The 26,702-nt window shown below is 64.5% G+C and overlaps 1 protein-coding gene across 4 annotated transcripts in view; it reads left to right on the plus strand.

Moving 5' to 3' along the window:
• Nucleotides 1–26,702, plus strand: part of RBM19 (RNA binding motif protein 19) — a 92,918-nt gene that overhangs the window by 47,298 nt on the left and 18,918 nt on the right. For all 4 annotated transcript variants that reach the window (XM_079151568.1, XM_079151569.1, XM_079151571.1 and 1 more), the window contains exon 22: nucleotides 26,358–26,463. In XM_079151568.1, the coding sequence (XP_079007694.1) occupies nucleotides 26,358–26,463 (106 nt within the window). The remainder of the gene's footprint in view (nucleotides 1–26,357; nucleotides 26,464–26,702) is intronic.

Raw genomic sequence — 26,702 nt, forward strand, 5'->3', positions numbered from 1 at the left:
ACTGCGCACTGCGGGCCCATCTTCTGGCGCTCCAGGGCTGTCCCTGTGCTGGGCGAGCTGACCACGCCGATGCGGGGAGCCGCGTGGCCCAGGGCCCACAGTCTCTGTGTGGTTCTCTGGGTTTTAATCCCCCTGGTGGACGGGAACACTCTGACCTGCAGGTACTGGCGAGTGAAAATGCCACAGTGGCCGTCCATGACACGCGGCAATAGCGCTGCAGCTCAGCCTGTGACCTGCGCCTTTGCCGAAGCCCGTGCACCTAGGGCCCAGCGCCCTCGCACCCGCCCGTCTGGTACGCATCCGTAGACGGGTGCAAACCGGGAGCCACGGTGTGACCCCATAGAGAAAGGGGGGCATATTGGGGTGTTTGTGGATGTCTAGGTGGGATTTTTTTTTCCATTTTGAAAAAATTCAGGGGTACAACTAAAACATGAATGTTTTCCTTATTGAAAAAAAAAAAAATGTTTTTTCTGCTTTTTGTATGTCTGGGGGTGTAGAACCTGGGACGGAGTGTGTGCTTAGCATGCAGGAGCCCTGCGTTCCACCCTCCCAAATTTAAATTAAGCTTCGGATGCCCTCCACGGAGGGCCCCCAAGACTGGCTCCGCCCTGCTCCCCAGAGAGACCGCTGCAGCTCGCTGCGCCTGCCCGGCACCTCCGCACTCCGCCGGGCAGGCGTGGAGACAGCGTGTGCAGGTGGAGACAGGACGTCGTCACGGGCCCTCTGAAGGGGTCTGGGCGACCTTCCTGCGGCCCCTCACCCAGCCCGGCCTCACCCTCCCCTGGCACCTTGGCCTCACTCGAGTTCACGGCTGTGCGTGGGTTCGGGTGGGGCAAGTCTCGGTCTGGAGCAGCAGATCTGGTGCGACTCCCACCTCCCCTCACCGTGCTCACGGGCTGGCGTCGTGCCCACTCACCCAGCCCGGCCAAGGGCCAGGCTTCCCCCCATTGGGGTTCATGGCGATCTCCCTCAGCGCCATGCATGGCCGGGTTCCAGGGAATCAGAAATAATAAGATATATGCCCAACATGGCAGCGGACAGGGTGTGGTTGAATCTCTGACCACCCAGCAGCACACAGGACACTGGCCCTGGTCATCATGAGGACACCAGTTGTGCTGGACAGAGGCCTGGGTAGCGCTGTCCGGACTGCTGCCCAGGTGAGGTTTGACCTTGTCCAGCATCAGAAAGCCCAGGGACTTGTAGGGGGTGAGGCCATCTCAGCTGCAGCTGGAAGTCATTCTCTGCAAGGGTGTAGACACCTCACTCCCGCAGCCCTCAGACCGGAAGTGGCTCCCACTCCGAGTCCAAGCCTGGACCTTCATCTGGAGGACCAGGTGTGTGACATACTCCCTTCTCAGGAAAACGCTGCTCTGTCAGCAAGGGGGTGCCTTAGCTGCTTCCAGAATGATGAACACCTTCAGTCATCCATGCAGAATCTGAGAAAAATGTCACTTAGAAGAAAGGTATATCACACCCACAGACTGAGGAGTATTTTAGTTAAGGGCACAAAATTTAAGTCAGAGCTCCCCAGCAACCAAAGCAAAAATGGAAAGAGGCACTAGTGCCTGCTAATGTTTCATCTGCCACACAGCCCTCTAAAGTGATCCCTCCCCCTTGGAGAGTTCCCAGGGGATCTGGTAGACGGGGTTAGGCCTGAGTTTCTCAACCTGGAGAAGGCGTGCTCTGTTTACGTTTTGATACCTAAAACATCAAGATTAATAAAGCTTGTCCTGCAATATCAGTTTTACTCAATAGTATATAATAGGCATATTATGTATATATGTTATTTATGCCTATTTTTAATCACACAAATAAGGCTCAAATTATTAGCACAAATAAGGCTCTGTGTGCATGCAGTATTAAAACAGTCACAAGAAGACTTTGGTTAGACTGAGTCATTTTTTTAAATTTCTTCACTTGCAGATAGACACTGTACCTTTATCTTATTTATTTTTATGTGGTGCTAAGGACTGAACCCAGTGCCTCGCAGATGATGTGCTGCTGGAAATTTTTAGTGTTACAAGTGAAGGTGGTGGAAAGGGGGGCATGAGAGAAGGGAGGTGGTGCCAGATTGGGTCCAGGCGGGTCCCCGTGGCAGTCGTCGAGGCTGAGCTGACCTCACCTGTGCTCAGGTGGGTCACGTGTACCGAGTGCAGCACTGCCCCTTGAGAACTCTGTGACTCCAGAGAGATGTTCTCCGTCTGCACTGTTCAGTACAGCAGGCCTCTGTCCCCTCATGGCTTTTGAGCATTTGAACTGTGGCTACTATGACTGGGGAGCTGGATTTCAGTTTAACTTGAGTTTAAAGAGCCTGTCTCCATTTCTTTGTATTGCTATAACAAAATACCTGAGGCTGGAGAACTTATAAAGTGAGGAGGTTTAGGTGGTTCATGATTCTGGAGGCTGTAGGGCCCGAGTAGCCCGGTGCGAGCCAGCATGCTGGCGAGGCCATCTGGCTATGTCACTGCGTGGTGTAAAGGGATCCGTCAAAGGCACAGGCGAGTGAGAGGGAGCCAGAGTGGGGAGGAGCCGGGCCCACTCATCAGCCTGCCCTCTGGGACAGTAATCTGCTACCAAGACCCCTGCCCGCAAGTCCAGCCAAGGTCATCATTACCCGGTCACCTCCACGCAGTCCCTCCTCCTCACACACCCCCACCTTTCAGTGCTGTGACATTGTGACCAAGCACCCAGCGCACGAACCTGAGGGACAGCCCACACGTGAGCCCTAGGGGCGGTCAGGCCTGCGCCTTTCTTGTCCCAGATGGTCCTGGGGGGCTGCCTTCAGCACAGATGAGCCCCTTCCTCCAGTCCGTCACCCTGCTCCAGAGTCTCACCCCGGAGAGATCATCGGGCGTGGAGGCCTTTGTACCTGCCGCGGTCGCGCTGTGGGGCTGTTGACCCCAGGCCAAGGCCGTGAGGTGCTCCCGGTGAGGCGCGTCATTCCTGGTGGGGTGCCCGTGGGGAGCCAGAGGGCTGGGGGCTCCACAGACCAGGCTGCTGAGGGAGAGGCTCCCGCTGGCCAGAGGGAAGGCAGCAAGGACGGTGGCGGGGTGCGGCGCCCGGGGAGCAGCAGGCGGGCGTGAAGGGCGCCCCTGAGGAGGGACGCTGCATTAGCACGGGAGGAGGGACGCGTCTTCCCGACGGGACGGTGGCCTGGGCAGGGGCGTGCCCCGGTGCTGTGGCGCAGGCCCAGGACCCAGCGGGCCTTTGCGACCTCCCCAGCCACCCAGCCCTGGTGTCCAGCGCCAGCCCCTCCCAGGATCGAGTGGCCTTTCGTGCGTCCAGGGTGGGACACTGTAGGTTCAGAAGGTTTTTGCTGGCGGCACCACTCGGCGTCTCCCTGTTAGCAAGTCAACTCTGCTCCCAGCAGTTCCTGCCCTGCCCTGGGATGACCGCCTGTGGTGTGTCCGGGGTGTTGAGGGGGACTAGGGGCCACCCTGAGCCCCGCTAGCAGGCTCGCGCATGTCTTCCCCACCCACCTGCCTCCCTCGGGGGCAGGGAGTGGTGTCACCACCTCACGGGGCAGGCGGCCACCGGAGAGGGGAGGTGACTCGCCGAGGCCTCCCCACTGGTTGTGAGGCCCCGGCCGGGTTCCGGCCTGCGATCCTCGGCTCAGGAGGCCAGGCCCTGTCCGTGGGCTGCAGGGGCCTCTGGCCCTTCCACCTTGGGTTCAGCTCCTCGGGCTGCTGCGTCCTTTAGGGGACTTCACAGGGGTAAGTAGACCCAGTGCCCCAGGCCCGGTCACTCGGCACGCCCACCGTCACACAAACCAGACGGGCTGGCCGCTGGCCAGACCCAGAAGCGGAGGCCCAGAGGCTCTGCAGGAGTCGCGAAGGTGAGGACCAGGAGCCTGGGACGGTCGCACTCTGCCTGACGTCGACATAGAGCCCCTGAATGGCCTTCGTCCCCCCGGCCTGAGCCACCGTGACCTCTCAGTATCACAGACGGCAGCTTCGGTCCCAGAACCTGTACGTCAGAGGACAGAGGTCCAGCGATCCGCTTCTTAATGTCCCCTGACCTCACGGCGAGGGTGTCCTCTGCCGCTCACAGAGGACCGTGCCTGCCCTTCAGCCCCGTGCCTGCAGCCCAGCCCTCCCTCCAGGGACTGTGGGGAAGTGCTGCCGCCGTCCTGGGCTCCCGCTGCTCCCTGGGGCTCCTCTGCCTTCCTGAACGAGCCATGCTAATGTTGACTCCCTGTGGGGGAAGCAGCCCAGGTTTTGGAAAACAGTCGGCTCGACAGAGACAGCCAGCCCCGCGGTGGCACGGGAGGGCAGGCCGGCGAGGGCTGTCCTGGAAGCAGCCTGGCACGGTGCGCAGCAGGCCCCCACGGCTACTTCCTGGGGGGACGCCGTCCCAGCTGCCGCATCTTGGAGTGGCCGTATCCCTTCGGGGACAACCTCAGAGCACCCCAAGTCCTGGGTCCCCCTTCAAGGGACAAGGCGCCTCCAGGCAGGAGCGTCCGTGTGGCCGGTTGGTTTTTGTATTTTCCACCGTATCCCCACGGTCGCTGCGGCTCCTCTCCTGCATCCCCGGGCGTCCCCGCCGCGCTCGAGCCAGTGGGCCGCGGAAGGGCAGCTCGCCCACTCGTGAGGAGCCGCTCGTTTGCGTCTCATTCTCAAGTTATTATCGCGCTGCCGCCTGCGAGGGTGTTTTGACAGCAGCTGTCAGCAAGGAGCCAGCGGCTGCCGTCGCCTCCGAGCAGCTAAAGACGCCGGGCAGCCAAGGAATGACGGCCAGGCCCAGCCCGCCCTGCCCCGCGAGGCAGGGGGACGCGCAGGGTGGGGGAGGAGAGGAGAGCCCCCAGCCCCCGGCCCAGCGTCAGGGGCGTCCTCCTGACTCCTGCTGGAGAAGGCAGCCATAGAAGACGGGATGGTGTCTCGCGTTTTATTTAATTTATTTTATTTGAGGTTCCGGGCGGCCAGGGAGGTGGGAGGAGAGAGGATCCATCCAAACAACCATTTAGGCTTGTCAGAGTCCATTTACTGAATTAGCGAGGTGACCGCTCCCGGCTCCCGGCTCCCCGCTGCATGGCTGCAGCCCCCAGGGCAGGAGTGGGGCGCTGGAGAAGGAGCTCAGATGCAGGAGCCGGGCGCCCTGTTGGGTGGTGCTGGCCTGGGAGCCGGGCGCCCTGGTGGGTGGTGCAGACCCCGGGAGCCAGGCGCCCTGGTGGGTGGTGCTGGCCTGGGAGCCAGGCGCCCTGGTAGCTGGTGCAGGCCTGGCAGCTGGTGCCCTGATGGCTGGTGCAGGCCCGGGAGCCAGTGCCCTGATGGCTGGTGCAGGCCTGGCAGCTGGTGCCCTGATGGCTGGTGCAGGCCCGGGAGCCAGTGCCCTGATGGCTGGTGCAGGCCCGGCAGCCGGTACCCTGATGGCTGGTGCAGGCCTGGGAGCCAGTGCCCTGATGGCTGGTGCAGGCCCGGCAGCCGGTACCCTGATGGCTGGTGCAGGCCCGGGAGCCAGTGCCCTGATGGCTGGTGCAGGCCCGGCAGCCGGTACCCTGATGGCTGGTGCAGGCCTGGGAGCCAGTGCCCTGATGGCTGGTGCAGGCCCGGCAGCCGGTGCCCTGATGGCTGGTGCAGGCCCGGCAGCCAGTGCCCTGATGGCTGGTGCAGGCCCGGCAGCCGGTGCCCTGATGGCTGGTGCAGGCCCGGCAGCCGGTGCCCTCCTCCATGACAGCCCCTCCTCTCCCTCCTGCCTGCCTCACTGAAGTGCAGCGAGCCCTTGTTCCCCCGCTTCCCTGAAGACCCGTCCCTGTCGTAGTATAAGCCGCTACCCGTGTTTTCCAGAGGCTGTGCAGCCGGGCAGGGGCCTGAGGAAGGCTGGGAATCGCTGCCTTTTCCTAAGCACTTGAAATTCCTTGTTTGGCTGGTTGGATTTGTTTTGTTTTGAAGTATGAAAAAACTCGGCAGCTCCAGAGGCAGATGTTGGGCGGCTGGGAAGCAGGCGCCCCCTGCCTCCCGTGGAGGGCCCGCGGGTGCTCTCAAACGCACCACGCTGCTGGAGTGCCACGTCGCGCACCCGCCAGAGGCCGTGCGTTGCTCCGTTTCCACCCAGCCTTGCACACAGGTCTGGCTCCCCCGTGTTGGAGGCTGGCCTGGGTCTTCCCTGCCTGTCGGTACCAGGGAGCTGAAGAGGGCAGCGGTCAGCGGGGGCCTTGTCAGGGCACACACGGCCACGGTCTAGAGGCACACAGGGTTGTCACGACGTGGGGTGCTGCCGGCCTCTAGCGTGAATGTCCCTCGACGTGCAGGACACTGAGGTTGATCCTCGGGTCCGTGAGGAAGGGGCTCATCGGTGACGGAGGCAACAGCGAGCTCAGGCTCCAGTGTCCCCCACGGGGTGGGATGGCATGGGCGGGAGCCTGGGGCATCCCACCAGGGAGGCTGCTGCCCAGCAAATCCAGCAGTACTCCTGGGCATCGCGGCCACCAAAAGTGGTCCTGCAGATCCCCCGGCGGTGCCCCCTAGGAAGAGCATCCACGGTTTATTTCTTTTTCCGGGACGACCCTGTGCCAAACGCCTTGCTAAGTTCCCACGCACCCCTTTTGATGGTCAAGCGACGGTTCCACCAGGTGGAGGTTTGCCTCCACCTAGAGGCAGGGCAGAGAGGAGGAGCCGAGGGAGGGGGAGTCCCCGCTGGTCGCCGATCCCGGAACCTCGGTGTCCTTACTGTCGTGGGGCGTCGATGCCTGTGTGCCCGCTCCACGCGCATCTCCTGAGAACCCTGGGCACACGAGGGGTGAAAAGATGGGGTGTCAGCACGAGGAAATCCTGACAGTGTCATACCTGGAAGAACTTGAACCCCCGTGCGTGGTGAAAAGCTTGGCAGCCACCGGGGCGGGACGTGGCGATCAAGGTTCAGAGCCGGCTGGGTTTGGCTGCAGCCTAGTGATGCACAGCAGGGGCAGATACTCTCGGACTGGCACAGTGCGGCCGCCTCAGGAGGCCACTTGTCTTGTCGTTGAGCAGACTGGTCACACAATGTCACTTCAGACCATCTTCCTTAGTGGTCGAGGATTCACAGACGGCACCGGGTAAGGGCCCCGACCCCGAGTCTCTGTGTCCCACCAGCCCCCCAGCCTCCCTCGGAGCCTGGCTGCGGATCCAGATGGCCTCAGGGACATTTAGAAACCTGGGTCCCAGTGCCACCCAGATCAGCTGAATAGGAGCCCCTGTTGTTGGCTGAGCGCTCCACGCATGGCGACCGTGCCTTCGCCTTTGCAGCTGAGGGTGAGACGCCACTCCCTGTGGGGTGGGTGTGAGGAGCCCACTTTGTAGCTGGAACGGTCTGTCTGTCCTGCTGAGCAGAACTGGAGACAGAGGTGACCAGTGGCCCCGGCTGTTCCAGTCAGTCTTTACTTTCAGGATGTGATGGAACCTTCTGTCATTTTCTGTCATGAAATGTTATCCTTCGATTCTCCCCAGCCATTTAAACCATAAGGCCATTGTCACTGCGGGCGGTACCTAAGCGGGTGGCGCGGCACCGGCCGTGGCTGGGTCTGGTGAAGCTCCCTTCTCTTCAAGTGCGGAGCCAGGATTCTCTGGGGAAGCAGGCTTTCTTCCCTGAGCCCTACACGTTCCCATGCCAGTACCTTTGCCCTTAGGGCGTTGTGGCCCTGTGTGACGTTCACTTCTTTCCACTCCGATCATTAAGGACACCGCAGCCACCTGGCCTCCTGGCCACCAGTGCCCCTGGTCGCCTCCTGTGCCTGTGCCTGATACAGATGTCCTCCTGTCCCCTCCTTCCCAGCCTTCATGGTCTCTCCCCATGTCCCCTCCACAGTGAGGCCACCATGTGAGGTAGCACCGTCAGCCTCCTGCTGCGGGAAACTGCACACTGCACCAACCTCCCGCTGGCCCTGAAGAAGAGTCTAAGGGCCCAGCTCCTCCCCTGTGGGCCTCCCTGAAGAGGAGGCTCAGCCTTCCGTTTCTGTTCTGTCCACCCCTAGACCAGAGCTTGGCACATGGTAGGCACACATAGTAGGCATGCAGGAAGCATCAGCCAAGAAGCAGAGGAGCACACCAGAGTCCCTCGCCTCGGGAGCCGGTGTCAAAGCCACCCATGGGGCCTCTCACATGGGCCTCCATCCGAGGAGCGTGGCAGTTGTGCCTGGCCTGAGATGGATCTTTGGCAAAACAAGCAAACGTGCCAACGCCTGGGGAGCTGCCCGTGCGAGGCCCTGGTGTTCTGCTCACAGCATCAGTGTTGGGACAGCGAGGTGTTGGGGACAGCCAGGCCTCAGTGTGGCTCTGCATGAGGTGCCTTTTATTTTTAAAGCCCCTGAAGGACTCTGTGCCTACCTGAATGTGCCCAGGTCTGTCCCTGGTTCAAGTGGCAGAGCCGGGGTGGGTGACAGAACATTTGGTGGTAAATATTTTTTAAAACCCCCCAAAAGAGAAAAGTTGCAAGGAAACCTAAGAAGCTGTGTGGGGCCCCGGGCTCTCGCACACACATGCTGGGTTCTTCTGAACCACGGAGCCAAGACCCGCTCTGTGGGGGTAAAGTTGGCACTTCTTTGCCCCTAACCGTTGAAGAATTAAAAAAAAAAAAAAAAAAAGATTTTTTTCAACCCACAGTTCCATCGAGAGAGCCCAGCGGTTTCGATCCAGTCTCATCGTCCCACCGGCGGACCTCACTCAGAATTTTGCCTGTTACCCAGATAATGTCTTTAGGAAACGAGAGGGGAGTCCCGCGGGGCGTCTCCCGTCTGCGCAGTGCCTTTGCGCGCTGGAGACCCGGCCAGTATTCTGTGTGTCATAGCACGGTCGCTCTCGAGAAGTGCTGGCCGCGCTCTCGTCCGCGGTCTGGTCTCGGCAGGTGGTGACCCGGCCACGCGCTGGCTCGCCCGCTGCTGACGCTGTCCTCTTCCATCTTCCCTGAGCCGTGCAGGGCAGGTTTCTCCGCGAAGGTGCTGTCCCTCGCTTTGCAGTTAGGGACCCTCTCGGAGGGCGCTTTGAGACTCTGGAGACTCCCCGCCCGCCTGGGCCACGTCTCAGCGTGAGCGTCCGCTGGGGGTTCTTGCCCGGATCCCGCGTCACCAGGCTGGCTGCCAAGGGCGAGGGTCATTCCAGGGTCCCCCTCGCTGCCCGGCCGCTGCTCTGCTCCCGGGAGGGGCTGCTCCTCGCCGCACACCTGTGGCCCAGGCACACGCACACGCACACAGCGTTCGTTTCCTATGTCTCCGTGTGGACTCGGGCCATTTCATCAGCGGGTTAAGACCCCTCGTAGTGCATGTGTGTCGTGTGTCCTCCCATCTGGCCTGCGGGCCTTTGGGGTCAAGCTTGTCCCCGGTTGGGCACCGCGACTCTCCCTTAAAGCGCCTCCTTGCGTTCCTTCCTCCAGTCGGAAGAGACCTGCTGCCCGGGTCCAGGTCTTGGTGCCCGCGAGGGCTGTGGGACCTGGTGGCAGACTCTCCTCCATGGTAGAATGTGGTGCCACAGCCCTGGCCTCTGTCCCCCGAATGTCACTGGCACCTCTTACCGAGTCCCAATGACCAAAAACATGCCGGGTGTTCTGGGGTCTGGAGCGGGGACAGGGCCCTCTCGCAGACAAGTCCCTGTGTGCACACGTGTGCGTGTCTGTGGACAAACACAGGCAAACACACAGTGCCTGTTTCTCTGTGTTCAAGCCATGAGTTCCGCTGCTTCCTCCAGCCGCAGCCCAGGGTTGCTCGGGGTGGCCCGCGCCCTGTGTTTGTCATCCGTCCCTGCGGGAGAGTCCTGTCCCCGTGACTCAGCCTGGCAGGCACACGTCCTAGCTGCAGACTGGCCGCCGCTGGCCATGGACTCCTGCAGCTTGCCCGCTTCCCTTCCGCACCGTCTCTGAAAATGCGAGCTGCCGACGCAGAACGCCAGGCCGGGTTCCACCAGGAGCAGTGACCTGTCCGTCCTCTTCCCCATCACGACCCAGCACCTAGTAGGTGTGCGATGAAGACGAATGCTGTGGCTCAGATCCCACGTGTCCCCAAGGTCCCTGTGTTAGGCCTGGTCCCAGCCACGGCGTGGCAAGGTGACGGGAACTGACAGGCCCCCTTGGGAGGGCTTAGGCCATGGGGGTGTACCTTCCAGGGGGACCGGGGGACGACTGGCTCTGTCCACCTCGCACGTCACCCAGAAGCAACGAGTCCGCCCAGCCACAGACCGGAGCCTCCACAGCCTCGCATGGAGTCCGCCTCCCGCTGTGCAATGGCTTCCAGTGTCTGTCACGGCAGTGGCCCCAGGCCTGCCTCGTCACCTGGCTGTGTTCCGAGGTTGTCCTGAGTTCTCGCCGAGCCCACAGGGTGTCTGAGGCCCATGGCCATCCCAAGAACCTCCGCGGGGCTCCTGCCAGTCCCGCCTCTCACCCTGCCTCGTGTGGACTCGGGCTCCCAGGTGCAGTGAGAGGAGGGAGAGTTCCGGAACAGCTGCTTTGGTGAGCCCTGGCCAGGTGCGCTCAGGACCCAGCTGGACCAGAGCCACCCAGAGCTGTGACACGTGGGTTCCCTCATCTGACCTGCAGATAGCGGGATGGCACCCTGGGGAGAGCAGACACAGACTGGACCCCCCGCCCTGTCGGGCACAGCCCTGGCTCGCGCCCACCTGATGTGCTGGATCTCCTCGGGTGAGGTGGGAGTGCCGACGCCCGCCAGCCCACTCAGTGTCCCTGTGGCCGAGGACTGGAGGTGGGCAGCAGGCAGGCTGTTGGAGGGGCTCTGCCACTCTCCTGGTCTTGACCTTGGGCGAACCTGCGCCTGCCTCAGCATCTGTTGGGAGAGCCAAGAGGCGTGGCCTTGCCCAGGTGAGCTCTGGGCAGTGAGGTGCAGCGTGGACCCCACAGACACAGGACCCAGTTCTGAGGGCGCCTGCTGCTCCCTCTCCTGTGGCAGCTCAGCCGGTTAGGCCTGGCCGGCTCCCCGCCCTGCGTGGCCCACTCTCCTGCAGGCGCTGCCTGAGCTGAACGGCCGCCCTGTCCTGCTTCCCACCAGGGCCACTTGGTCACATCCTGCCTCCGCGGTTGCTTCACCAGCCTCCTGGAAGTCCCTGGGTTTCCGGGCAGCGTCATCTTGAGCGAGGTGCCTCGCCTTTGGCACTTCTGACCCATGAGGTTCTCGCTGGCTCTTCCTCCCCACCCCCCCCCATTTCCTTTTGCCTTTTCCAAAAAAAAACGTTTAGGCTTCGCGTGTTTCAAGGACTTTGTGTTCCACCTGACTCCCTGCCCAGGGACAAAGGGTGCTGCTTTGGTAGGGTGTGTGGCCCCCCTGGGGTCTCGGGCAAGCGTGCAGTGGTCTTGGGCCCCGTGGTGGGACCCTGAGTGTGGTCCCAGGCGTCTCTGGGGTGGTGGGGGTGTCGAGGTTCCGCCGGAAGCTGCCTTGACAGTAGGCACGTGCTTCTCCGGGACGGTCAGAAGGCTGGGGGCCCGGCCAGAGTCCCAGGTACCCCGACACGCTCCTGGCGCCCACCCAGCGCCAGACCTCTCCTCCCCGCTGCCTCTGCGGTCCCCAGCCCAGTGCCTTCTCTTCCCTGGGGTGCCGATCGGCCACTGCAGACCTCGTCCTGAGCCATCTGGTGCAGCCTGAGCTACTTCAGGAGGCGCCGCTCTTCCCGTGGAGGAAGAGTGCTGCAGGACAGCGCTCGCGGAGGTGCTGCTCTGCCGGCTGCCCGTCCTGCACCCCGTGGAGTGGCCCGGCCCTTCGGGGTCACGACCTGCTCCAAGTCAGGGCCCAGGGCCAGGGTTCAGGTGGAAGCTCCGAACGTCAGGTGGGCGTGGAGAGCCGGGCGCGTCCTGGGGCCCCTGGAGGAGGCGCGCCGGCTGCTCCTGCCGCCCGCCAGCTCTGTTCCCCAGGGCATCCGAGATGTGGCTCCCAGGGGACAGAGGCCACGGGAGTCTGCGCCAGGCCACTCGAGGCCTCGAGGGTTCGGAGGTGGATGCTTGGGTGGGGGACCCAGCTGCTCCGAGGGACTGAGGACGTGCCAGCCACACGCCTCCCAGCAGGTAGCGTGGCCGCACGTGGGGCCACACAGGACCGTGGGCCTCCCGGGGAGCCCGCCCTCCTCCAGACGCCCAGGAGCTGGCGGGGCGGGGCTCTCCCCAGCCCAAGGAGCCGCGGCCTCTCACCCGGGGCTCCCTTCCCGCCCACGCCACCCTGAGCCGATTGAGCGGTAGGCACAGCTTCTTCCCTCCCGTCCGTCTTCCTGCACGCAGGGCTGGGCAGGGGGCGCCAGCCACTGGCTCTGGCAGGCTGTCCCTTCAAGGAAAGGACCTGGTGGCCAGAGGAAGGCCGGGTTCCCAGCGGATGTCCCTGCAGCTTCCTGACTGGCCTGTCTCCCTCCCAGAGTCGCGAGGCAGGCTTCCCACCCGGTCTCGCCCGTCCACGCCCCTGGCTGGGGCCGCCTCTGGCGGAACGGGTCGTGTTCTCTGGAGGCAGGGACGCCAGGCCGCAGACCCTCCTTCCCACGACCGCGTTCAGTTGTTGCAAGGCAGCAGGGCTCTGGGGTGTGCGGCGGCCGCATCATGGCGACTGTCCCTGCCTGGACTCGGGTCACTCTCCCTGCCACTGCGGCCCTGGGGACCTTGCTTGAGGGAACTCGTTGTTGGGCCGGGGATCTGGGCAGGCGCCCTTGGGAGCCCCTCTGCCACCACAGGCCCAGTGCCACTGAGGAGGGCAGGGGCTTTGGGAAGGGGCACGGCGGAGCGGCCGTCTCTGCGCTCCCGAACGTCCCCCCCTTCGTTCACTTCTTGGACTCCTGAGCCACAGCAGGGCCCCAGGGATGTGTTGGTGGCCCTCCTGGCACAGAGCTGGCATACAGGTGAGGACAGGAGCACATCACAGGGTTGCTGGGCCACGGCGGGTGGGGAGGGGGCCCAGGACGCGCCTTTGACCTGACACCTGCAGAGGCCAGGCGGGGAACCGTGTCGGTGGCCATCCCTGGGGGAGCGTGGCTGCAGCCACTGCGCCCTCCTGCTCCCCGGGCACGGGGCCTGGTGAGAGGGCCTCAGGCGGCAGGGTGCGCCCAGCGAGGGCGCAGAGGAGCCGCCCGCCTGCCGGGGCCTCGGGGGGCTGGGGGCAGTGGGGTCAGAGCTGCCATCACCACAGAGGGCTCGGGGTCCGCGCCAGGAAACAGGCCAGGCCAGGCTCCTGGTGGACGTGCGGGTGTGGCCTGGGCCCCTGGCATCCTGAGGAAGGAGGGCAGGCGGAGGTTCGGGCCCTGTGGGTCTCGGATCGGCAGTACCCTGCCTCTCGCCGTGCTCCGTAGGAGGAAGACAAACCAGCCCTCCGCCCTGGTGGAAGGGCAGTGTGCGGGCTTCCGTGGGCCCTTTCCTCTTTAAAAATGCCTAAGGTCAGTGGGTTTCTCGCAGAAGTGGTGACCTAGAGCCAGAGCAGCCGGGGCGTGGCACAAGCGCCAAGCGCCCTCTGCCTGGCTTCTCCAGGACCAGAGCCTGAGGGGACACTTGGCCACAGGCTGCTTCCTGGCGGGCGACCCCAGGGTGCACGGGGAGCAGGCAGGGTGAGGCCCCACACGGTGTGTGCAGACCACCACTGTGGGTGACGTCCTAGGATGCCCGACGCTGCCCAGAGGGCCCCAGCCCTGCCCTGGCACTAGGGCCTGCCCTCCCCGCCCTGCCCTGGACTGAGCGAGCTCCGGCAAGAGGGCAGAGCGCTGGTGGACGGGAGCTGACCTCTCTCGCAACACTGCGCCCAGGCCAGGGCCCGAGGTGGCAGAGGGCAGCACGTGGTGCTGGCCCTCAGCACTGCACACAGGCTCGAGTGCGTCCTCACCCCGTGGGTGAGGCCCCTCCTGAGTGGTCCCTGCCCCACACGCCTCTTGGTGACTTTCTGGCACCTGGCTTTTGTTTTCTTCTCATTTGGTCATGACAGTCTCCCTGGAGAGCGGTTTCCTGGAGGGCCTCCCTCGGGGCGGGCGTGTGAAAGTGTGGTCCAGAGAAGGGCCCTTGTTCTGAGCCCTGCTGGCCACTCACAGGGCGAGGCCAGGGCCGTGTCCCTCTTCCCTGTGGAGAAAAGCGGCTGGGGAGCGCTGCAGGCAGTGCCAGGCCCAGCCCTGGCCGCATGCTGGTTAGGACCCTCAGGTAAACGGCACCCTGGGAGGGTGAGGCTGAGAGGCCTGAGGAGGCTGGCCATGGGCCTCCCTAAGCGCTGCCTCTCCTCGGCACCCCGGGAGCCCCTGATGAAGGAGCATGCACCAGCAGGGGCGAGGAGGCAGACACCAGCTTACGGGGGTGGATCAGGACGCAGTGCGTGGGCAGGCAGGGCAGCTGCCGGCGTGGGCAGGGCGGAGGTGGGCGAGGGCCAGCGGACAGTTCCTGCAGGAGCCCAGAGCGAGTGCTCGGCTTGGTGGCCAGAAGCTGCCACCGACAGGAGGAGGCCCCAGTAAAGTTCACGTCCCCAGAGCGTGCAGTGGGTGGACGTGACCACGGTTTGCCGACCCTGGTCTGAAAGAATCCGCTGCTCCTCCTCCTCCTCCTCTTCCTCGTGGGGAATGGGAGTCGCCACCCGGCACTGACGGGCGTGGACAGCACACAGCCAGGGCTCAGCAGCCCCCAGAGCCCACCATTTCCTCCCCCACAGCTCTGCAAGTGGTGCCCTGGAACTGGCTGGCCCGGGGACTGTGGCGGCCCCACCCTGGCTGTCCTGCCCAGCTCTCAGCTGCCGAGACCGTCCCGGCTGGGCCCCTCGTCCCCTGGCGCAGTTGAATCGAGTCCCGTGTTGCTTGGTCTGGCCCCCAACAAATGGCCCGTCCTCCAAATCCATCTCGGCCTTCCTGGCGCCTGGAGACGTGCCAGGCATCCCGAGCTTTGGTTTTTATTGTTGTTTTCTTTCTCCGACTTTTAAAAATAACACTGGTCCCCGCTGGGGTGGGCTGCCCTGTGCACGCTGCTGTTGGCAGGCTGTGCGGCATGAATCACCGCTGCCCGCTGGCTGCCTCCGGGCCTTCTCTCCAGGGGCCCTCGACCGCCGGGTCAGCAGTAGGCCTGTGCTCTCTGAGCTCAGGGTCCAGGCCTCCCAGGTATGGAGGGGCACCCAGGCAGCACCCCATGGGACCGGAAAAGTGGCCGCCTCCAAGCTGCCACCTCAGTCCTGGGACTTGCCACTAAGAAGCAGAGGCTATGAGCCTTTCCCAGCTGTGGGTGGAGCCAGGTGGCTGTTGGGGGCTTGCATGATGAGGTGGGGGCCTCAAAGTGGGGCTCCCAGGGCCCTGGGGTCCCGAGTGCCCCTCCTAATGGCAGCTGTTGGGAGAAGCCTGAGCTCCTTAGAAGCTGCCTCGGCATCTGTCTTGGTGTCCGCCGCCCCCGGCAGCTTCCCAGTGACGGGCAGCTCTGGCTGCACCAAGGGGTGAGTTCGAGGGCACGACGCAGCGACTTGCTCAGAGGCACAAGGTGGGAAGCCGGGGAACTTCACCAGCTGACAGCGGACACAGCCTGACCTCGGAGGAGACCTCCCGTGACGTCCCCACGGGGTGGCTCTGGGCCCCAAGGAGCCCGAGAGCACACCATGCAGGGCACAGGCGCTCGGCAGGTGCCCCTCCCGCGTCCCACGCCTGGGTCTGGTGTTGAGGACCTGGCCTGAGAGTGCCAGGAGCAGAAGCCAGGCAGACGAGCAGCCGCTGGGAGCTCCACCTGTCCCTGCCAACAGATGTTCTCAACTGCACACCTGCCGCATGCCAGGTGCCGTTGGCTCTGTGTGGGGCGCTAGCCATTCGTTAGTCCAGAGGAGACAGGCCGTAAATACGCAGGACAGAACCCAGGGTGGAACCGAGTCTGGCGGCACTGGGGAGGAGCACGGAGCAGGTGGCGTAGGTGCGCGTCCTGTGTGTGGACGCTGGGAGGCGCCCTCCCCTGACAGCTGTGCATGGCCTCGTGGGCGGGCCTCCTGGCCAGGGCAAGGTATGTGGCCCTGGCCCTGGGTGCACGCAGCCCTGCGGTCACACTCCGTCTTGTCTCCCGCCGCTGAAGGACAGGTTCCCCCGCGAGCGACTTTGCCACCTTCTGCCATTAGGCCTCCGTTCCTGCCGCAAACAGCGACCTTTCAGTGGGGATGCCCCTGAAGCGCACAGCGCCCATCCCGCTGCCTAGGAGCACGGCGCCCAGGCTACAGCACGGGCGCGTGGTGGGCACATTGAGGTCTGTCCCCATACAGTGTCCCTGGCTGCGGGCGTCCCAGTCACCTCGATACCGTGTCTGGTTCAGTGGTCACAGTCTAGGGCTCAGGGCCGACCACTTGTCTCTACAAAGCGCGTTTTCCTGGCACAAGGCTGTGGCCGTTCATCACCCTGCCGCTGGCCACTGTCCTGCCGCGTGGTGGTGCCCGCAGTTGCAAGGCCAGCACTGGAGGGGGAGTGTGTGTCCCCGCCTCGGTGGCCAGTCACCTCGTCTGCCGGTCACCTCGTCCCCTCTACCTGTTCCGCTGCTCCAGGACGGGAACTGGAGCCCAGGCCGTGAAGTGGGCATGAGTGGGCCTCCGCCCGGCGGGCAGCTCCGCGCTTCCCTGCAGGCCCACGTGGGCGCCTTCCCTTCCTTACGCCCAGGGGAGGCGGCGAGGGCGCCTGTGCCCACTGGACCATAGGGGGGCAGCGCAGCTGGCCGCGCCCCACGCCTGCTCCCCAGGTTCTGTTCCAGCGCCCACTGCGGTACTGGCTTGGATTCTAGCAGGTTCCACTGCAGGGTCCCCGTCCTGGGTGCTCTCAGGACGCCTGCAGACTCGTCTGGGTGCTGGGGTGTATCCCGTGGTGCTGCTGCAGAGAGGGCCGCGCCTCAGCAGGCACCCGCCCGCCGGGGCTCCCTGGGCTCCCCAGGGTGCCCCCCTCCTGATCAGGAAGCGCACATGGTGTCAGGGACCCGACTGCCGCTTGGTGCTCCGGTGAGGGATTTTCTGCTCTCCAGTTGCCAGGACTCTGCCTGCCCACGTGTGTCCCTCCAGGTCCCTGCAATGCACACTGTGGCCCCAGTGACTTGGGAGGCTGAGGCAGGAGGATTGCAAGTTCAAAGCCAGCCTCAGCAACTTAGCGAGGCCCTAAGCAACTTGAGTGAGACCCTGTCTCTAATAAAACTCAGAAGGGCCAGGGGTGTGGCTCAGTGGGGGAGCCCCTGGGTCAACCCCAGTGCCAGAAAGAGAGCTTGCAGCCCCCCACATGCTCCCCAAGACTCCCGGCCGTTGAGAGGGCACTTCTCTCCTTCCCCATCCGCCCTCTGGTCTCCTCCACCTGCCGTCGGGAAGATGGAGGTCGCCGGAAGATTCACCCTTAGTGGGCATTAGGACGGCCACACCTCATTCAGGAGGACAGTGCGAGGCAACGTGGGGCAGCTTGGTGTCCATGGTGACGTGAGGTCCTCGTTCAGGTTCTGAGCATTGAAATGGGTCCCAAAGATGTGAGATGGACGGAGCCCTTTCTGTGTGCACACTGGGCAGGGCGGGAAGGGGAACCCAGCCCAGCTCGCCAGCCCTTGAGACAGTGGCCCTGCTGAGCCAGCCTCCCGAGCCAGGCCTGAGGAGGTGTGCGCCCGTGGTGGGGTGTTCTGCTGCCAGGCCAACCGGAGACACGGTGCAGCCACCAGCTGTTGTGGGGGACCTCGCCCCATGTCCTCTGCCGCCCCACACGTGGCTCCACCGTCCTGGGACCCCTCTTCCTAGTGGCGACCCCTGGCATAGTCTAATTGGCATCAGAGGGGTCTGGATTTGGGTGACGTGGAACAGTCCCGGGCCCAGAGGCTCTGCCTCCGTGGAGATGAGACAGGAGATGGGCAGAGCCAGGCGGGGCACGGGAGAGCCAGTCATCGCACGCTGGCGACCTCAGGACGTTCTCAGTTCCCGGAATTGTCCTGGCGAGCCCGGGCGCGGTGGAGACGAGAGCAACAGCAAGGCGCGCCACAGCTGAATTCCCGAGCTGGTGCTTCTCCACCTTTCTTCTGATTTTTGGCCGTCCTCCTCCCAAACATTGGCAGTGGACAGCGACCTGAAGGGTGCTGAGTCGGATCTCGGCGTCCACCTCTGCCAGGCCACGCTCTCCTCTGCCTGGCCACGCTCTCCTCTGCCTGGCTACGCGCTCGTGACGGTTCCACCAGCCTGAATTTTCCTTTTTATTTTCTTGTAACGGGATCAGCCCCACGTGCAGCAGCAGGCCAGGCCAGCGGGGGTCTCCCTCTGCCTCGTGGAAAGGAAGGCAGCTGTTCCCATGCCTGGCTCAGCCCAGGGTCAGGCGGGCGTGCCTTCTGGGGACAGCTCCTTTTAATTATCTTGCAAACTAGCCGGACACGCTCTGAGACGGAGACCTGTTCCTCTGCTGCAGCCTGGAAATCGCTCATCGGGCTGCTCCCTTGAGCCTGGGTCCCCTTTACCTCCCTCCTTGCTGGGCCCCGGGGCCTGCAGGAGGGTCTCCTGTGCCCGGCTGCTCCTCAGCTCCCACCAGGAGGACCTGGGAGGCGTCGCTTGCTGGGTACCAAGACATCATCCCGGGTCAGGGCGTTCACGACAGCGGTGCCCACTCACGCAGCTCCTGACAGGTGCCAGGGACCAGAGGCCGTGCGCAGTGAGGGGACGATCCTCTCACGGGTGATTGAAAGCGGGCCTCAGGGAGGTGGCAGCCAGCGCAGCCGCCCGCAGACCCGGGGCTTGGGGCTTCGGCGATCGCCTCCCTGTCAGAGCCAGGCTCCCTGCAGCAGCTGCCACCTCCGCGTGCCCTGCCCGCCTGCCACAGTGGCCACCTTGCTTCCTCCTCCCTCCCGTGTCTCTCCAGCAGTGCCCTGAGAGGGGCTGACAGGTGTCCTTGTTTGGGCGGGGGCTGCGGCCAGGGGAGTTTGAGGAACCCCGTGTCCACTCGCTCCCCAGGTGGACCTCCATGCAACTCAGGGCCAAAGCCCTGACAGGTCTGCAGCGGGACGCATGCCGAGCGGACAGCACCCCTGCCGCTGGGTCCTGGGCAGTGGTCAGCATCCTGCAGGGTGGGTTGGAGGGCACTGGTTCAGACGCGTCATCTTTTTAAAGCCCACTTTCTGGGGCGTTCTTCACCCGAGGGCTGCGCTCCGCTTCGGTGGCCAGTGCTCGGCCTTGAACGCCTCTTGGACCCCCCCACTGGTGCTGGGCTGTACCCTACACGGGCTTTGGGGCGCGCCAGGCCTGGCTGTGCGTCGGAGCTGCCTGCCTGCACCTTTCAGCAGATCTGTGAGGCAGCCTACGCCTGTCTTCTCTGTGCACAAGATGGGCCCACGGCCCGGCCACCCGATGGCTAGGGACGGCAGGAGAGCCTGCTTGGATGCGCCTAGCCTGACGCCTGGCCAACAGCCCCCTGGATAGCAGAGGGCAGCTCTGAGAAGGGACCGGCGGAGCTGCGAGGCGGGAGGAGCGTCGGAGGCCATTTCTGTCCTGTTTTCCTCTCGTCCTTCCATCTTCTGATTTCTAATAGTAAAGTTTACGGGGCTGGTGGAACCGCGGCGTGTGCACGTGACCTTTAGGAAGCGTCTGCACCGTGGAGACGCTCGGGACCAGGAGGGGGACGTGGAGGCCACTGGCTCTCAGCGCCCCCTGCAGGTCCCCGCGGGTCGCTTCCACTGTGCTTTGCCAGCTCGGCGCTTGCTCTGGGGTAGTTGCCAGGCGCGCGCAGGATCCACAGTCCCCCAAGGCAGCATCACAGCCCCTACTGCGAAGGGGCCGTTCACCGCGGGCCCAGCCAGGAAGGTGTCTGCCCCCCGGGTGAACGCCACGCAGAAAGCCTCGGTGCCAGGTCCTTGTGTCCTCAGGGAGCTTAGAGCCCCTGGGAAGCCACAGTGTGTGAGGACAAGCCCAGCGTGCGGGCGCTGCACGTGCAGACACCAGAGCCGAGGTCGGAAGGGCCCATGCCCGCCCCAAGGCAGTAGCGGGCACAGGATGGAGAGGGAAGTCCTGCTGAAGTGGACCAGCCCTTAGGGTCTCTGCACAGTGGAGACGCTCGGCCAAATCAGAACGGAGCTCAGGCACGGAGGTGGCACGCAGCACCCTCGTGTTTGGTGACACTGTTTAAAATGCGTGACTCTTGGTGGCATTCTGCGATCTCTTGTCAAGGAAGCTGGGCTGCAGCTGCTTCTCAAGGAGAGGGGCTGGTCGGCTGGGCCTGTGTCCCCTGCCCATCCTGGTGGACAGTGGCCTTGTCCCGGAGGCTGGCACTCAGCTGGGGCCTTGCCGCGACCCCAGAGCTGCCGATGCAAAAGTGCCGGGTTGGGTGGGGCATCTGCTTGTACCGCTGGCCTGTCCCCCACACGCCCCTGCCCCGTCCCTCTTGGCTCACAGCCATCTTCCCTGCGGGCTTGGGGCCTCCCCCTTGGACAGGGCCCGCAGCCCGCTGCTCCTGCACAGCCACGTCCTTCCACACCTGCGCGCTCTCTTGTCCTCCGGACTTGGGGGTAAGCCAGGGTCTCTACCAGGGAGCTGAGCTACATCGCCAGCCCTTTTCATTTTAAGGTTGGGTCTCTCTCTCCAACTTGCTTAGGGCCTCGCTAAGTTGCTGAGGCTGGTCTCGAACTCTCGACCCGCCTGCCTCAGCCTGCGAGTCGCTGGGATTACGGCATGCACCACCGCGCCCAGCGCTCTTTCTCTTGATTGGGAACGGCCTTGCCCCAGGGTCACCAGCTGGTTCTGGACAGACCAGGCCAGACGACTGTGCCTTCTAGGGCCGGGTCCCCTCTGCCAGAGCTCTCAGTCTGTCTGGAACATGGCCCGGCTCTGATTCAGAGACGCCATTCAGCTGCTCGCCCCTGGGAGTCCTCATCTGGAGGAGAGGGTCACGCCTGCCTGGCAGGGGCCCGGGAGGGGCTGCTGAGGGAGCCGAACGCTCTCCTCCGCGCAGCATGCTCTTTCCCAGAAACCAGGCCGTTTTTCAGCCTCCGAGAGGCGAGAGGGAACGTTGCTGCTGATGGGATCAGGTGACCCTGCCCAGGCCCTGGCTGGCAGGAGCAGGTGGTGGGGGAGTCAAGCCTCAGGCGTCTTCCCAGGGAGCGTGGCAGGACCAGGGGAGGGGCCCCCTCGAAGGGGCCGCCAACCCTGCCACAGTCTGTGCCCGCCCTGCCAGGGCTGCCGCCAGGGCCATGTCCCTCTGCCACCAGACGGGCTCGTTCTTGGCGTCGCGGTCCAGACGCTGGGCCCTTGGTGAAGCCCGAGTGGCCCCTGTTCCTGCTGACTTCTTCCCTGCGGTGGAGGGAGTAGATACGGGTCTCCGGAAGGACCCGTGAGGTCCTGGTGACGCTCCTCGTAGCAACTTGTGGGTCACGTAGGTAGGAGTGTCCTCCTCGGCACGGCATCTGGATGACCTGCCCCCAGTGTGACCCCTCCGCACCCCAGCTCGTGGCTAGATGAGGGATGCGCAGCGGACGGGGACCTCAGGCCTCGCCCCTGGTGAAGCGAAGGTGAGTCTGAGAGCCGGGCAGCCCAGGAGCCCCATCTTCCAGGGGCCCCTCCTGATGCAAGGGAAAGCAGGTGTGAAAGGCGCCTAGGCAGCCATCGTGCCCGACAGAGAGGCTGGCGGGCAGAGGCGGGGCAGTGGGGGGCCAGGGAGGCAGCGCCGGCTGAGGGCTGAGTGGCAAGGCGCCATTGGGCAGAGCAGGTGCAGAGGCCCGAGGTGGGCACACGCCCCCTGCCCTGCAGGGTCTCCAGGAGGAGGAAGCCCAGGGTCCTCACCACGAGGAGAGGGGGACAGCGGAGCGAAAGGGCAGGGGTCTGCTCGGGACCGCCTCATCCTGACGGAGAAGTCCGGAGGTTACCCAAAGGTGCCAGAGCCACGAGCGCGGGTGCGACACCAGGTGTCGAAGGCCCTGCAGAAGCAGCCCTGGAGCCACGGTGGGAGCGGGCGGCAAGAGCCCCTGCCGGGTGGAGGGCGGGTTTGTCTAGGCATCCCCATGGCCCGCCTCCCAGCCTGCCCAGCCTGGACCTCAGCCACATGGGGATCTAGGGAAAGGGGGACCCAGAGCCGGGACAGGGCGCAAGGCCACTGCAGCTTGCCTGCCACGCCCGTCACCAGGGAGCTTTCCATCCACCCGGAGTCAGCGGTGCAGCCTACGGACAGGGACGCGGTGGCCAGCACAGGTCAGAGCCCTCCACCCTCGACCTGGGCTGTGGGATTGGTGGCACCCGGGTCTCTCGTGGGTGTGCAACGGAGCTGGCGCAGTCCACCAGGCCCAGAGTCCCTGGGGACCAGCCTAGAGACCGACCCTCCCTTGACATGCCCCTGGCGCCTGGCACACTTGGGCTTTGGCTGAGGACAGGTGGGCAGTCTCTGTGGACTCGAGCAGGAGCCCGGGCCTGGGCCCAGCCACTCTCTTCCGGCCTGGCTCTGCTGTTGCTGCCCGTGTCCTCAGGCGACTCTGCCCCGAGGCCGGTAGCAGCTCCCCCAGTGACCGGGGCTGCTTTCTGTTGTAGTGTTCTCCACCTCGAAGGTGGGAATGATGGCGTGCCTCCTGAGGGTCCCGGGAGTGCGTGACCACAGGCGCTGGACACACGCTGGGCTCGGGAGCATGCTGGGGCCATCGGCGAGGTCCCACGTGCCTCTGATGTGCCTGGAGGTTGGTGGTGGTGGCCTATTTGAAGGGCTTTTAATGCCAAGGGGTGTAGCCATTTTTCTCACCTCTAGAGGGAACGTTGGAAGCCTGCGGGCCAGCCTGACGCGGCCATCCCCGTCCTGCTCTGCGGCCCGGCTGGCAGCAGACTTCCTCAGCAGGCCCTGGGCGCAGGTGGGGAGGAGGCACCTGGGGACCCTCCCGGGGCCTCAGCAGTAGCTGGCCTCTGGTTCTCCCAGCAGGCCCAGAGGGAGACCCGGGCTCCTGCCCTGGGAGCAGGGGCCAGCTTGGTGCCCGCCTGGCGCCTGCCCACTGAGCCTTAGAACGGCCTGGAGCAGCGGGAAGACAGCGCAGCAGCTCGGCAAGGCTCCCTCCCGCCTCTGCTTCCTCCCCAGCCCACCTCTGCCCCTGGGAGGGACAGACACAGGGTGACTCGGCCCTTCTCAGTGGCGCCCAGGCCAGGGCTGCAGGGCGGTCAGGGGCGCAGCTTGCGGAGGGAGCCTGCCAGGGCCTGGTGCCACCTGGCTTTGCGCACCCGGCTTGACGCGGCCTGGCCCCTCCCGCCAACTCCCCTCGCCCCTCCTGCCCCACAAGAAATTAGAAACGTGACAACAAACTCCAGTTGTCACAAACCCAGGAACCGCCACCAATCACGCGACCCAGATCACGTGCCCCGCGTGCAGAGGGGGTGGGGCGGGTAATTGGCGCACCCAGGTGAATGGCGTAATTGGAAGAGCGAGGTGTGAGCGCGGGCGGGGAGCCTGTTCAAGGGCCTGGCGGCCTCCTCATTCACAGCTTGGATACAGTAATTGCTATTTTGTGGTTTCCATTATCCACACAGTGGGGAGCGGCTGGGGAGGAGGCCCCTGCCCCACCAGCCCGCCCCCGACCACCGCCCGCCTGTCCCGGCCTCGCCCTGGGAGGCGGTTCCTGCAGAACTTCCTGGGCAGCTCCGACCTGGCGTGTTTCAATCTCGCCCACCTCCCGGAGCTTCGTGGTTTCTCCCCAGCCTCTCCTCCCCTCCTCTTAGTTCTCTCCCCATCTCTCTGCCGTCGAGAGCGTTGGCCTGATGTGATCCCACACGCCCTCACCAGGACAGGACAGGAGCGCTCCCAGCCTCCGTCCCAGGCTGTGGACGTGACGTCTCTCTGGCCCCTGGTTTTCTCCACTGTAAGCCAGGAGCTAGCACCGCTCTCGTGCCAGTTGCTGTCCCCCTGAAGGTGGTGCGTCTCAGACCCAGCCCGCAGGCCCTGCTCGGTGGCAGAGTGACGGCCTGCTGAAGCCTCAGGACACTGGGCGCTGAAGCCAGGCGCTTCCGCAAGTGTTCGCGGACGCCAGAAAGCGCCTTCTGGATCCAGCCCCACCGCACCCCCTCCCCATCCCTGCCGAGTCTTCTGTGCACCCCGAGCCGCCTCCTATCACAGCCCCTGCTGAGCTCCACAGCGTCCCCTCCACTGGCCACAGACGCCCAGCCCTGCCGGCCTCTGCTCCCGGCTCCTCCCCCTCTTCGTCATCTCCTCGCCTGTCCCCGGACCCTGGGCTGCTTACCATGCAGGAAGCATCCAGCTCCACGGTGCTGCAGAGGAGGAAGTGGCCTCGACAGGCCCCTCTCCCCACTCCTGCGCTCCCCCTCATATACACACACACGCACATGCACACGCACACACACGGGCTGGCTCCTCAGGAATCAGGGGTAGGAAACCGGGCAGAGGTCAAGGCCACACAGGGCCAAGGCTGTGGGCCCTGCGGGAACCGTTGGATTTCCACAGACTGGACAGAAGGCTCAGGCATCTCCTTCCTGCCCTGTGCTCCCTGGAACTGTGGGGCCATTCCCCCGCCCTCCCCAGGGCTGAAGTCAGCTCTGCATCCATGGGGGCCGCACAGGGCTTTCCAGTCCCCACTTACAGGGCCTCCTGCCTCATGTCAACCTGGCCAAGTCTCCAATAAAAAGAGACCCGCTCCTGCAAGTGGCTGTGCTGAAGGGCAGGCAGAGTCCAGGCTGGGTCCTCGCTCGCTCCAGCTCTGCCGCCCTGAGCTGGTCCCTGTCTGTACCCTGGGGACAGGCTGTTGACGGACAAGTCTGCGTGGACCCTGCATCCCCCGCCTGGGAGGGCAGGTGTCAGTCCGCAGTGGCAGCATCCACTGGGGCTACCGTCGCCTGTTTGTGGGGCTCTGCAGACATACCCTCAGAGCTGGGCACCGTGCTGCTTGCTGTAGGTGCAGGTGACAAGATCGCTGTGGTGTCCACGATGCAGAGCTGACTTCGGCCCCGGGGAGGGCAGGGAAGTGGATGCGCACCCACCCCACAGCGTCCAGGGCCACAGTGAGCCCTGACATTGCAGGTGGCTTCCAGCCGAGCCTTGGGGAGGTCAGGACAGGCTGCTCCGGGCTAGTGGAGACCAGGGCCCCCCGTCCCCACTGGCAGATGCTGGGCCTTGTAGCCACCACACACATCGCCCCCGGGGCCCCAGCCCCTGTCTGAAGGAGTCGGAGCCACAGGATCACGTCGCCGACCGTGCCTACCAGGGAGCTTGTCCACCAAGCCCCCGGCAGAGGCGCGGGGACGTGGATGAGTGGCGAGAGGCGGCGTGTCTGTCATGGGGTGTGCTGGCCTTTAGGTGGCAGAATAAAGCAGGTTTTGTGGGCTGGCCTCCTCCGCTCTCCAGCCTCACCACCTTGTCCCACCTGCCTGGCCTCTGTCCCCAACCCTGGCCCCTCCAGATGGACCAGGAGCCTCCTCACAGCGGGAAGACTGACGGGCTCGCTCTGGCTCCTCCCGTCCCAGGAGGCCGCCCCGCCGCCAGCGCTGCTCCTAGTCATCTGCGCAGAGGCGGTGCCAGGAGGGGCAGAGCCGCCAGGAGCTCCGGGAGACGTGCAGATTCATTTTGAGGGTTCATAATGCTGCATTTGCACACTGTCCTGCCTCCAGAAATTGGACTGGCAGATGCCTGGTCATGCTGGCGGGGCCGCGGGTTAACGCCTCGGATTTAGCTTATGTCGTTTCCCGAGAGCTCACGGCCTTCGCCGTGCTTTTTCCCAGTCGGTCTTTGGCCCTGAAGCATCCTAGACCGTCGGGGGCAGGTGGGCGCCCAGGCGGCCGTGCCTGTGTGTAGATTTTCAAATCAAGCGACACCTCTCTTCAGATGCCGGGCGCATTAAATATTTATCGGCAGCAATTTGTGCGTATTTATTTGATAAATGGACCTGAGGAAGGGGCTGGGGCGGGCAGCGAGATGACGAGGCCAGGGAGGCCCGAGGACGCCTGGTCCTCTCAGCCTGGCTGCTCCTGGAGCTCCGGCTCATGGGGGAGTCGGCGTGCTCCCTGCAGAGGCGGGGAGCCCTCCGGAGCTCTGCTGGCTGTGGCTCAGACAGAAGAGCAAGGCTCAGGGAGGGACGCGGGGTGTGGGGGACGGAGCGCGTGTCCATCCAGCCCGAGCCCCGCAGGCACCTCCCAGGTCCTGCCTGCTCAGCTTGGGGTTCCCAGCTGGACGTGGAGGCAGGCTGGATCCCAGGCCCAGAACCTGGGACCTCCCCGGCCCGGCCACACATGCACAAGTCTGGGCTCCCCCAGCAAACAGTCTCCCTGTTGGGAAGGGGAGGACAGGTGCGCCGGAGCCTGCCACGTCTTGGAGTGGAACCCCCGGCTGACCGTTCCCTGCCTGGCCCGCTTGCTGCCCAGGGTCAGGGAGAAGAGGGCGCACCCCCAGAGCACACTGCCTGTAGGCCCGACCCACTGTCAGGCATGCCAGCAGCACCTGCCTCCAAACCGGAGGCGCTGGCAGGGGACCTCCTGCCGCCCCCGTCTCCTCCGCGGCCTTGGTGCTCAGGCCCTGTTTCCTTTTTGTTCCCAGCACCTTCGGGGAGCTGAAGACGGTGCGCTTGCCAAAGAAGATGGCCGGGACGGGCACACACAGGGGCTTCGGCTTCGTGGACTTCCTAACGAAGCAGGACGCCAAGGTAAGATGGAACTGCTCCCTGCCCACCCTCTCCTTCCAGACTCCGCAGGAGAGGCTGGCGGCCTCCTCAACGCAGGGCGCCACTCCTGGGGTTTTCCTCCTCTTCCCTGACCTGCTGATTCATAGCAGCCTCGGAGGAAGGCCGCTGGGTGTTGTGTCTGTGGGTGGGACGGTGCTGGGTTTCCCAGCCTCTGCACACCAGAGAGAGAACTCTGCGGTCCAGGTGGACCTGGGCAGGCA

This window comes from Sciurus vulgaris (assembly GCF_902686455.1).
Source record: "Sciurus vulgaris genome assembly, chromosome: 8".
In the NCBI taxonomy this organism is placed as follows: domain Eukaryota; kingdom Metazoa; phylum Chordata; class Mammalia; order Rodentia; family Sciuridae; genus Sciurus; species Sciurus vulgaris.